Source organism: Myotis yumanensis, unplaced genomic scaffold (genome assembly GCF_028538775.1).
Source record: "Myotis yumanensis isolate MYYU_CA2020_CCGP unplaced genomic scaffold, mMyoYum1.0.hap1 SCAF_13, whole genome shotgun sequence".
Classification (NCBI taxonomy): domain Eukaryota; kingdom Metazoa; phylum Chordata; class Mammalia; order Chiroptera; family Vespertilionidae; genus Myotis; species Myotis yumanensis.
This window is the reverse complement of record NW_027223764.1, coordinates 58,331,155-58,342,739: the sequence shown is the minus strand read 5'-3', so window position 1 is coordinate 58,342,739 and position 11,585 is coordinate 58,331,155. Positions and strand designations below refer to the sequence as shown.

The window sequence follows — 11,585 nt, the reverse complement described above, 5'->3', positions numbered from 1 at the left end:
CGCACGGGTATGGCGCACGCCGGCGGCTGGGGCTCCTGGCGGCGGACTGGAGGTTGAATGCCGGGAGTTGGGTTGGGGCCAAAGGTGGGGGTCCAGACGTGGGCGGGAAGGGGTGGAGAGTGCGGGCTGGCGGGCTGGGGGCGCCACTGGGGGTTTGGAGTCTGCGAGGCGGGGTCGCGGGCTGCGCGGAGGGCCCAGCGCACGAGGCGGGGCGTGGAGGGGCCGTGGCGGTGGCGCTCAGGGACCTAGGCGGCTCGGGACCGGGACGATGGGGCTGCGCGGTCCAGGGCCTGGCGAGGGGGACTATGGGGGGGGGGGGGCTCGGTACCCGAGAGCGGACCCCGGAGTTGGGGTTCGGGGGGCAGGTCGGAAGCCCGCGCCTAGCGAAGGGCGGAGCTAAGGTGACGAAGGACCCGGGGAGGGGCCGTGACGCCCCGTCGCCGGAGGAACCGGGACCCCGGCGGGCGCCCAGGAAGGAGGTGGGGCCGCGGGCGGGACTGTGTGCGCCCCGCCCCGCCCCGCTCCATCCTGGGCCCCGCGCCGAGCACCTGTGGCCGCAGAGAAGCGCCCCCGCCGGCCGCGGGCCGGGCGCCGAGGGTGAGGGCGGCTGCGGGCTGCGGGCTGCGGGCTGCGGGCTGCGGGCTGCGGGCTGGGCCCTCCCGCGGGACCCACCCTCCCCTCCCCTGAGCCGGTGGCGCCCGGCGCACCCCCTCCCGCCGCCCTCACTCCCGGCCCATCCCCTCGGCTGTCGTCCTGCCCGTCCTCCGGTTACTCCGCCCAGGACCCGTCCGGGCCTCATCCCTCCTCCGCGCGCTCTGTCTGCTCCGTCCTCCTCCTTTCCCACTGCCCGCCCCGCCGCACCCCGCCCCCCGCACCCCACCCCAGCCCCGGCCCCAAACCTCCCTTCGCTCTGGTCCCCCTGCCCTCCCCCTGCCCCACCCGCGGCCCCATCTTCCTGCAGGCACGGCCTTGCTGCTGCCAGGTCGGCAGCCTAGTTCTGGGCATGTGTGGAGGGCCTGGCCGTGAGTCGGGGCGGCTTGTGAGGGAGGGCGGAGCGGGGCGCCGGCCCTGGGGAGGGTGCGGTGCGGTGTGTTGGGCCTCGGCCCCGCGCCCGCGGCCGTGCGGGTGGTGTGCAGAATGCGACTGTGTAGACGCTGCTTCCCGCGGCTGGCACAGCAAGAGGGCCTGTGCGCCCACCCCTGGCGTGTCTCTGGGTGGGGCCCGGGCCCCTGGGTGCATGGGTGCCCGCGAGCATGCGGGTGGGGGCACGCCAGCCACCTGGTTTGGGGCGGCTGGGCCTGGAGCGCGCACCTTCTCCGGGTGCCTCTAGGGAAGTGCGGGCAGGCCCTCGGTGGCGGAAGCTGGAGCGGGTGGGTCCTTGGGCGTCTAACTCAGGGTTGCCCGGGAACCCTTTCCCGGCACAGCTTTTCCCCTGGGCAGCTCGGTCATGAAGGCTGCTCTCTGTGATGGACAGGCTTTGTCCCCTCCAGACACTCCCTCTCGGGGGTGTTCCTGCGGCAGTGCCCAGCTGGCCCCCAGCCTTCCTCAGGCGTGTGCTGCTGGGTGAAGGTTGCCACACCCCATTCTGCAATGAGGGATTTCTCAGGTGGTTGCCTAGCCGGTGCCTGGGGGCTAAGGCCCATGTTTAACAGTTTTCCCTCCTGACCACTTATGTTTGCCTTTCCTGTTGTTGCTGGAAGCAGAAGGGGGCCTTGTGTGGATGCGCCAAGCGTGGTCTGAGATGGGGCCTGCCTTGGTCGGTCGTTCCCCTTGGCGCACACCAAGAGGCCTGGCTCCTGTGCTGCGGCCACATAGCAAGAGTTGGAATCTCTGACCAAGAGACCCAGCCGTCTCTTTGGTCAGGTCAGCCTGGAGTTTCTGCAGACCCGGGAGCTTTTACTGAGTGACATTGGTTGATGCTGTGCGGGAACCTGGCTGCTCCTCCCAGCAGAACCGCAGCAGCAGGAACTCCTGCACTGGCCACGAGCATTGGCCACTGACAACGTTGGCATCAGTTGGAGCAGGAGAGAGAACATTAGTGTCATCCACCGAGCACCAGGGGTCTTGGCTACCTCTATGTTCCTGTCCTTTATCTTGTCCTAAAACATCTTCCCAGGGACCTTTAGGGTGAAACCAGAGCCTTCTCCATAGTTTTTAAGGCAGATGGGCATGCCATTCTGGGCGTTTAGAATGCTGACTGCGAACCTGTGTGTATGTCGTACACGAGTGCCTGCCTGTCTGTGCATATCCTCCCAAGTTAGGTTCGAAGTAGACTGGGAAACAGTGTGGCGATGGAGGCGCTGGGGACACTGGTGCTGGCCGGGTCCTAGGATGGCACAAAGGTGGGAGCGATTGGGAGTGAGACTAGGTGCCTTAGTGGCTTCCTCAGAGGCCCCCGCCAGAGCCAGTCCCCATGGCACCGTGAGCAAAGCCACTCCTGTTGGAAGGGGGAGGAAGTTATTCACAGTCATTCCAGACACCACATTTAGTCTCCACAAAACCCTGCAGGGTGGGATTTACTCCTTTACCCTGCTTTTCAGATTGGGGAAACTGAGGCTCAAAGAGGTTAGGCGTCCACCTGAAGGAAGAGGAAGAGCCAGGGTGGGAAGCAGGCGTCTTGCTCTCTGCTCACCCCGGGCTGGCTGCACAGGGGTCAGCTCCCATCACTCCCTGCGAGGCCCCTTTCTTTGCGATGGAGGGTGTGAGACACCTCCTGTCCTTGGAGGTGACCTGGTTATTTGCCTCAGAGCCCTTCCTTCTGTTAGGGCTGGGAAGGCCAGGTGGTAGGAGGAATTCGCTGTCAGAGTTCAGCTCTGGGTTCTTGGACATTTCTGAGCTGTTCCAGGTCTCAGCTTTGTCACCTGCCACTTGTGGAGTGGATGAGGAAAGGAATCAACAGATGCACCACACCCTCACTCCTCTGAGTCTTTGTCACCACTGTTCTCTGGGTCACTGCTAGCCCTGGTCACTGAGTAGCCCCCTGGTGAGGCAGGCACAGGGGGCTCTTGTCACTGATGGCTTCTCATTGTGCCGGGTAGGGTATGATGGCACCCCAGCCTCATTCCTTCCGCTTCCTCAGGGGGCCAGGGCCTGGCTTGGTTCTTTAAGGCCTTGCTCCCTAGGAGGGTCCAGGGTAGTGGAGCTCAGCCAGAGGCTGGGTAGGCTGTCCAGATGGGGCCTTCTTGGTGTTCTTGGACCTGCAGCTGGGTGGTTGTCTGCCCACCGACCACAGCCTTCCTAGCCAGCAGTGCACTTCCTGTCCTCCCTCTTGGGTGAGTCACTGAACCCTCTGAGCTTTGGCCTTCTTGTCTGTGGAATGGGAATGATGATGTATCTCATGAAGTTGCTCTGACCACTAACAGACAGTGCTGGAAAGGATGTGGTGCATCCTGGCGCCTGGGGGGTGATTTGGTGCTGGGAGGCACCATCATCATCATCATCACTGTGATTGTTACTGCTTTGTTGCCCTTTTCTGTTTCTCTGTCCATCATCACATCCTTGAGGGCAGGGCCTGGGTCATGGCCTCTCTTGGCTGCTCATCCTTTTCATGATCCTTCCAGGGACCACGCTGGTGTTGGCCCCAAGGAGCAGCCAGGATGGGCCACTCCTGCCCAGGCTAGGGCTGGTCTGGACCTGCTCTGTGTAGTGCAGTCATCACTGATCACCTGTGGCCAGTGCCTACTGTGTTGGACAGTGCAGGGTAGAATCTTTCGTCGCAGGAAGCTGTGCTGAGCTGGACTCCACAGCCAACCTGGAGCTCTCAGGGCAACGCAGCCTCGAAACATCCTCACCGGTGGCTCGAACAGCCACCAGCCACCTGCTGAGCATGGACAGCAAGAAGTCTGTAATTACACAGAAACTGAGTTCCTGCGGGCCTCCCCGCGTTCCCTGCCAGTGGCCTTGCTCACCTGGCTAGGGTGGTTAGTGTTTTGGCAGTTCTTACCAGCCCAGCGGTGGGAGGGCAGGACTGGGGTTGCCCAAACTGTCCCTGTTGCCAGCTGTCCTTGTCCTGTTTCTCCAGCTCATCTTGCCAGGCAGGGAGTCCCAGAGTGATGTTCCTAATTCACAGCTTTGCAAAGGCTAGGCTGGCTCAGATGCCTGACCTCACTGCTGGGGCCCTGCCTCGCCCATGCCTGCTGCCCCCGCCCCATTCCTTACCCACGGGCCCTTTCCCTCTCCCCGCTGGCATGCCTGGGCCTCCAGGAAGCCCTTTCTGACCCATCACACAAGTTCGATCTCTTGCTTGGTAAGGCCCTCCCTCAGACCTTGTTTCTGGTGCTTAGCACTTTCCTGCCTGGTCTGCTCTGGTGCTCACTCCTCTTGGCCGGGCATGCAGCACACGTTCCCTCAGCGTCAGCTGCACGTCAGGTCAGTGCCACGTGCTGGCCACACAGGACAGCAGCCCGGCTGCTCCCACAGCCTCAGGCTGGTCGGAAGCCCACGCTTGGCCAGACTCTCCATCCAGGTAGACCTGGTGCCAGCCCAGCTCAGGGGAGCTTCCCCGCAGGATCCTGAGGTGAAGGCCGGTGCAGATGGGTCAGTGGGCCGTCCGTCCCGAGGGGTCTGTGCAGCTGGAGGAAGGGCCAGGAACGGCAGGGAGGGAGGGGGCAGGAAGGGTGCAGGCCCCCTTTGCAAGAAGGAGTGTAAACTTTATGGAGGGTGTGTCTGATTGGTGGTTTGGGACCCATTCCCAGGGCATAGCTGGATCTAAATGAGTCAGAGCCTGCAATGCAATAAGCTCTCAGGAGCTGGCTGAGGAATGAACAAAGCTGAGTGAGTGCTGCGTGTGAGGGCTGGTGTGGGGCCTCTCCTTGCCCCTGGAGCCAGAGTGGGGGTCAGGACACGCTGCCCCTTCACAGCTAAAGACTGAGTTCCAGATCCGTGACAGCTCCGCCAGGCTGGGCCGGAGAGAGCAGGGTCGGCCAAGGGAGAGCCAGGCAGTTCTCACTGTGTCTGCATTCTGCTTATCCATCCCACACACCTCTGGGCCCCACTGTGTCCCAAGGAGTCCCCAGTTCAGAGCCCGATGGGTACTGACAGGCCTGGGAGGAGCCAGGTTGGTATTTGTCAGTCGAGCTTTACTGGTTATGAAAATGCTGCAATGCTAATGTGCTGATTGACTAAGAGCTGTTGTCTCAAAGCCCCACCCAAAGGCCCTGCTTGGCCTCTTCCCCGGCTCCCTCCATCCGAGACCCAGCAGTAGCGCCCGTCCTGGCTTGGTGTGTTTCTGGCTGTTTGCTATTTGTAGTGCCGTTCCTGGACCATGTGATGCCCTGGACTTCCAGGGCCTGGTGTCCTGTCACTGCTGTGCTTATTTCTCTGATGCATGAGGCGGGTGGGACTCAGCGGCTGGGCCTGGCCCCTGTGAGCCCACAGCGGAGTCTCCAGGAGCCCTGCCACTCACCAGCTCCTTCTCTCTCTCCACAGGCAGCCATGAGCACCAGCCACCCTGAGCCCGGTGACCGGGCACGGAGCCCCCAGCCAAGATCCCTGTCCCGGAGCTCGTCCAGCCTGCTGGGTGAAGGCCGGGGACAGAGGCCAGAGCTCCGAAAGAGTGCCAGCAGCACTGTCTGGCAGGCCCAGCGGGGCGCCAGCACCAGTCCCCAGGTCCAGGAGGAAGAGGGGCACCCAGCTGAGAGCACAGAGCAGGCACAGGGCCCCCGCCCTGGGCCACAGCCTGGTGTCACAGGCCACTGGCGGAGCAGCACGGTGGGCAACGTGTCTACTGTGGATGGTGGTGACCTGTGTCGCCTGAGGGTCCCCAGCGCCGCTGCTGTGCAGAGGAGCCACTCAGATCTGGTCCGCCCACACACCCGGGGCCACAGTGGGGCTCGGAGGGCCAGCCTCAGCTGCTCAGCCCTGGGCAGCTCGCCGGTCCACAGGGCACGGCTGCAGCCTGGCGGCACTTCTGGCGAGGGAGGGCAGGCCCCTGCAGGCCCGGGAAGGGACCTGGCTTCAGAGGATGGGACGTCAAGCTCCGCCTGGACCCTGGGAGAGAGTCAGGTGTGGGTGTCGCCAGTCGACCTGGGAGGCACACCCACTCACAGCAGCAGCCCCGAGGCCAGGCCCAAAGCCACTGGGCAGTCAGCCGCCACCTCCTGCCGTGCTCTGCCCCCAGCAGCTCTACTCTGTGACATGAGGGAGGAGGGCGCCCGAGGCTCCTGCCATGCTCTGCCTGCCCCGGGGATCCTGGCCTTTCCCAAACTGGTAGCATCAGTGAGTGAGTCTGGGCTGCAGGCTCAGCGTGGCATGAAGTTCCAGTGTGGGTTACCCGGGGGGCATCCTGGGCATTCCCCCTGCTGTGCCCATCCTTGGGGTCCCACTGGCTCAGCTATGGAGCCTGGCTCGAGGACCAAAGATGTATGGACCATGACCTCAGCCAGTGACTTGGCCCCAGTGCTGGTGTCCCCTCTGTCAGCCCAGGATGCTGGTGTGCAGGTGGCCCCCATGGCAGTGTGCAAGGCTGTGGCCACCAGCCCGCCCCTGGAAGTCCCGGTGGCCCTGCACCCATTCCCGGAGGTGACTCTGGGGTCCAGGCTGGAGGAGGCGCCGTCCCCGGTGCGGGATGTGAGGTGGGATGCTGAAGGCATGACGTGGGAGGTGTACGGGGCTGCAGTGGACCCTGAGGTGCTTGGTGTGGCCATTCAGAAGCACCTGGAGATGCAGTTTGAGCAGCTGCAGCTGGCACCTGCCAGTGAGGACAGCCTGTCCTCAGAGGGCCGGAGGGGGCCGCTGCGGGCTGTCATGCAGTCGCTGAGGCGCCCCAGCTGCTGCGGCTGCCCCAGCACAGCCCCAGAGTGAGGAGTTGTGGCCCCAAGGGCTGCCCTGCCCCCTGGACTCAGCCCCCCTACCAGGGACAGTGGGGGCCCCATGCCCTTTGGACCCACTGGCAGCCGTGGACACGTCTGTGCTGTCAGCTGCCAGCAGATGCAGGACTTCAGCCTGGGGACTTGCTAGGGGCAGCTGGACTGGTTTTTAAGGGCTTGATTCCCACGGGCCACATCTGCATATTGGGCGCTGAACTTTGGGGCAGTTTCAGCACCGTGTACAAGGGAGGGCCTGATTTTTCTGTAAAAATCATCTCTGTCCAGTCTCTTCAGACTCCGCTGTGACTTCCCCTAGAGTCGTGGTGGCTTTACTTGAAAGCAGAGCTGAGACGAGGAGTCCTTGACATGAAGCGGGGCCCAGGTGACGGGTCAGCTGGGTCTTTAGAGACGGGACCTGACGCTGCCAAAGGTTTCCTGTCTGCCACACCGTTCGGCACCTGGCCTTGCTGAGCCTTCACGCATGGACGAAAGCGCAGACGTGTGGCCGGGCTGTGGCTGACGTCCTCGGGTTGGACGACGGAGCAGAGGCTGAGGTTCAAAGCAGGGCTGGCTGAGGCCTGGGGTCTTCCTGCAGCTCGCCAGCCAGCCAGCCAGCGAGGCGGTTGTGCACGAGTCCCTCGAGGCCATATTCTGTGCCAGGTCTGGGTTCCCTGGGAAATGAGACCGGCTGCACGTGCCCTCGCTGCGCTCACGTGTGGAAGGGGCTCACCTCGGCACCAGGGAGCTGAGCTGTAAGAAAGGCCGCAGGTGTGTCTGAGCGTGGCTCCGTCTGTCACTGTGTCTGAGGTGGCCTCGGGAGTGGGAAAACAGGTGGCCCCTGTCCCCAAATATGTCACAGCCCTGAACTTGCACCATTATTACCTCATTCCTTTGGTTTAAGGATTTGTTTTCAGCTGGTGCAGTTACTCAACGAAGGGAGGGCAGGGATGGTGGGTAGAGGAGCCTGCGGTGAGGTCTCCCACTGGTGGGAAATGGCAGGAGCTGTGAGGCTGTGGGCCTATTTGCCCCGGCCCTGCACACCTGACCTGACATGGGCCAGGGCTCATGGGGGCCAGGGGATCATGGGAGTGGGGGAGCCCAGGTCACCAGGGCTTGACACAGAATGACCTGACTGCCCAAGGATCTCTCCAGGCCCACGGAGGATGGAGTGGGCTTACAGCTGAAAATCCAAGCTCCCGAGACAGAACCTGCCAGCCCACCTTTGAGGAGCCAGGTTAGTGTCTGCCGAGGGTCAAGGGCACGGGAGGGTGGAGTCAGGGCCCACATGCAGCCCAGCCATGATGTGGCCCTTTCCTGGCCGCCTTCTGCACCTGGGAACCCAGGCCCTGACAGCAGGCTTCCCCCTGCCCCCAGGGACTCACTGAGGTGGAAATGATTCAGGCAACAATGGGATCATTTTAGAGCAGGAGTGACATGCTACCACCAAGGAGTGAGGTGAGAAGGGCACGCGTCTGGTCAGAATGCCTGCGAAGGCCCCTCATGGGCTTTACCCAGAACCATGCCATTCTCACTTCTAGCTGGGTTGGTAAAAGGCCACCCCTGCTTAAAAATGACAGCCAATCAGAATCACTACTGCCAGTGAGGCGGGGCAGAGGGTTGGCCTCGGCTGCCTTTTAAAATGGGGTCAAGCAGGTTTTCCTGTAGTCCTGAGGTGCTGGGCTCTGTCCACTGCAGCTGGGGCTGTCCTCTGTGTGTGGCGTGGGAGGGCACTTCATGCCCAGCCCTGCTCAGGGGCTCCCGGAGCCCAGGCACCGGTGGGGCCAGACTGGAGAGAGCAAATGGCTGTGGGACCTGAGGGGGATGGTGAGCAACGGGATTGGGGAGGGCACCTCCCCACAGGCCACAGCTGAGCAGGGTCTTCAGGACACAGCTGGTCTGGACATGTGGGCAGAGGGGGGTGTACCCAGCAGAGAGCAGCCTATGCGGGGCTGGGAGGTGCCTGTGGTCACTCTGCTTGGCTGCTGTGTGCCAATCTGTGTCACCTCCAGGCTGCACCTGGCAGGCCAGGATGGCAGGCTGGGCCTGGCCCCTCTTGGGAAAGGATAGGGAAAGTATCTCATCTTGACTGAGATACGTCTTTGCAGGTGGCACCCCCGGAGCCCCACCCTGGTTAGCTTGCTGCCCTGAGACAAGAGGATGGGCCTTGGGCTTCACTAGCCAGGCTGCACAGCCTCAGCCCACTGGATGGACCGCAGCTGGATCTGAATTTGCCCTGGAGACACAGACCACCCTGCCTCCCACCTTGTCCCTCGTGGGGCAGTCTGGCAGTTGTTCAGGCTCTCAGGACTGGCCACCAGCTTAGTTTACAGGTCTCCTCTCAGACCCCAGATTTCTGATCAGACTTTCTGGGTTCCCTTCAGGCTCTGCTCTGGGAGGTGGTGGATCTCATTATTTGTACATTTCTTTTGAATTTGAAATAAAGTATTGGAGGTCGGAGCTTTGCCAGGGAAGGGTTGTTGAAGGTTAGTCTTGTGTGTGTGTGTGTGTGTGTGTGTGTGTGAGTGTGTGTGTGTGTGTGTGTTTTCCTCCTGGTAGATTGTGTCCTTTGGGACCTTCATCCCAGATCACTAGAGCTCCCAGCCCAGGCCAAACCCCCTCTTGTAAGCCCCTGTCCCTCCTACCTGGCAGCCTTACAGGCCCCCAGCGACTGAAGCCTGGTGTCCTGGCCAGGTTGCAGGGAGGCATCTTTTGTCCAAGCCCCAGGCTGCTGTCCCCCTAGCTGGGAGTCACTAGGCCCCCTCGGGGGAAGCTATTCTGGCCAGAGTGTGAGATACTGCCGGCCTGAGGGCACAGAGCCCGGAGGCGGGAAAGCCAGGATGGCCTGGTCCCACAATGACATCACCTTCCCTGCCATTGAGTCTATCCCTTGGAAGTGCTGGATTCGTATTCCATGGGCCAACAGACATGCCTCCCCAACGCAGGTCCTGACACGTAGGATGTGGTGGTGGGGCACACTGTAGCTAAGTGTAAAACCCGAGTTTGAATCCTGGATCTCACCTATAGCCATGAGCTCTTGGGCAAGTTACTAACTTCACTGATGCTCAACTTCCTCATCTGTAAATGGGTATGATAATGGGGTCTCCTTCTCAGGCTGGCTGTGAAGATTAAATGGAATAACCTCCCCCCCTGAAAAGTGTGCTGGTGGCATTGGGGTCCCCTTCTATGGCCAAACGCAGGGGCCAGCTCTTGCCCACACCCCGTCTCCTTGACCATTTCCTCATGAGGAGCCTCTTCCAGGTCCTTTGCCCTCTGCTCTGCACCCTGCTTGGGACGTGCGTGCTCTGGCCATTGCTCTCTGAAGCAAGCTCCTGGAGCCGTGCTGAGGACCGTATCACTCATCACTGGGTTTATTAAGGAAGTGGGGGAGTGGAGCACAAGGTAGGGAAGGGACAGGAGCCAAGCCAAGGGTGTGATTTCAGGTCGATTCCCGCCTTGCCCAGGTCCAACTTCAGGGTAAGGCCATGGCGGGAGGGAGGACTCCGGGCACTTCTGGCTCGGCATGCAGCTGCAGGAGCCCAGGGCGGGTCTCTGCTGGGGGCTGTAGGGCCTGTCCCAGGGGAGGGTGCACAGAAGCCATGGGCGCCCGAGGGGTCCAGGGCACCCGGCCAACTGCTGCATTCATGCCCTGAGCAGCCTCCCACCCAGGAGGCTCCCGAGCGCGTGTGAGGCCCACAGTCCCCCAGCCCCTCTGTGAGGCGCTCTGCAGCAGCTCCCTGTGCTCACGCCAGGGCCCGAGGTTCCTGCGCAGAGCTTGGCCCATTGGTGTTAATTCCCTCCTTCCTCAGTTTTTCACCTGAAGCTAAGACTAGTCCTTCATCAGTCTGCATCCAACTTGTTAGGCAGCGCAGGGCCCAACGGAGCCTGAGGCCTGTCACTGGATTGTCCTGAGGTCAGCACTGGTCCCCGTGTCCCCGTGAATCCACACAGTCTCGTGGGCAAGGCGGGCAGCGGGGCCTGCCGCGGTCCGGGTCTCCGCAAGGCGGTTCTGGTGACCACGGCTTCCTTTCCGGAGCTCTTAGCTGCTTCTGCTTCACCAGCTGTTCAGGAAGCTAGAGATCAGTAGCCAGAGAAGATGTACAGACTCTACCGTCTTACCGTTTTGAAGACTGGGGGCCATCCCACCCCCAGCCCCGGCACCCCTCCTCTTGGGCACACTGTGGTCACTCGTGTCCCTGGAGGTGACAGTGAAGTGAGGACATGCCGCTGGCCACAGCCTGTCCCAGCGCCTCCTGGGGCAGCTCACCCCTTGGGTGGGAACCTTTGCGAAGCTGCTGGAGGGCCCTGGGAGGTCTTCCCCTCGGAAGAACCTGGGACCAGTTCGGTTCTGTGGTTGCAAAGCGATAATAAGCCAGGCAAAACATCTCAGAAAAGTCTAAGTTTATTTCAGAAAACCGAATCAAAACCAAGTGGCATTAGCTTATGGGATTAGGAATGGTCGGCGGGCGGGGGGATGGTGGTGGTCGCCCTCTCTTGCTCCGAGTTAGGTGAACGGAGGCGGAGCCGTTGCTCCGTCTGCAGGGACTCCGCGTGACTCCTGCCTCATTTCTCTGCCTCCAAGTCCCAGATGGCTAGGCAAGGAGGCAGGTCTGAACCCGGAAACCTGTGCTCCCAAGTGGTGTCCAAAACCCACTTCCCATGACCCCCTTTGAAGGAGGGAATGTGGAGGGAGGTGGAGCTCAGGGTGGGCGTGTCCACGTTTGTGTGTGGCTTTTAGCCATGTCCTCACACAGTCTGGCCTGAACTTTTCATTTCCCAACA

The 11,585-nt window shown here is 62.0% G+C and overlaps 1 protein-coding gene across 4 annotated transcripts; it reads left to right on the top strand.

Moving 5' to 3' along the window:
• Positions 1 to 539: 539 nt before the first annotated feature.
• On the top strand, positions 540 to 9,259 carry GPRIN2 (G protein regulated inducer of neurite outgrowth 2). 4 transcript variants are annotated; one of them, XM_070431987.1, is made up of 4 exons: positions 4,882 to 5,056; positions 5,428 to 7,574; positions 7,959 to 8,040; positions 8,912 to 9,259. In XM_070431987.1, exons 1-2 carry the CDS (start codon positions 5,027 to 5,029, stop codon positions 6,799 to 6,801), a joined length of 1,404 nt encoding a protein of 467 aa, XP_070288088.1. In that variant the 5' UTR covers positions 4,882 to 5,026; the 3' UTR covers positions 6,802 to 7,574; positions 7,959 to 8,040; positions 8,912 to 9,259. The 4 variants fall into 4 exon arrangements, with proteins under 4 accessions (XP_070288089.1, XP_070288090.1, XP_070288088.1 ...); XM_070431988.1 differs by lacking the exon at positions 4,882 to 5,056 and adding an exon at positions 540 to 597 and having other exon boundaries at positions 5,428 to 8,040; XM_070431989.1 differs by lacking the exon at positions 4,882 to 5,056 and adding an exon at positions 952 to 1,022 and having other exon boundaries at positions 5,428 to 8,040.
• Positions 9,260 to 11,585: the final 2,326 nt, after the last annotated feature.

Coding starts and splice junctions, on each gene's coding strand:
- GPRIN2 (XM_070431987.1), top strand. CDS start 5,027: ATGGGTACTGACAGGCCTGGGAGGAGCCAG. Junction 5,057..5,427: donor ACAGGCCTGGGAGGAGCCAG/GTTGGTATTTGT, acceptor CTCTCTCCACAG/GCAGCCATGAGCACCAGCCA.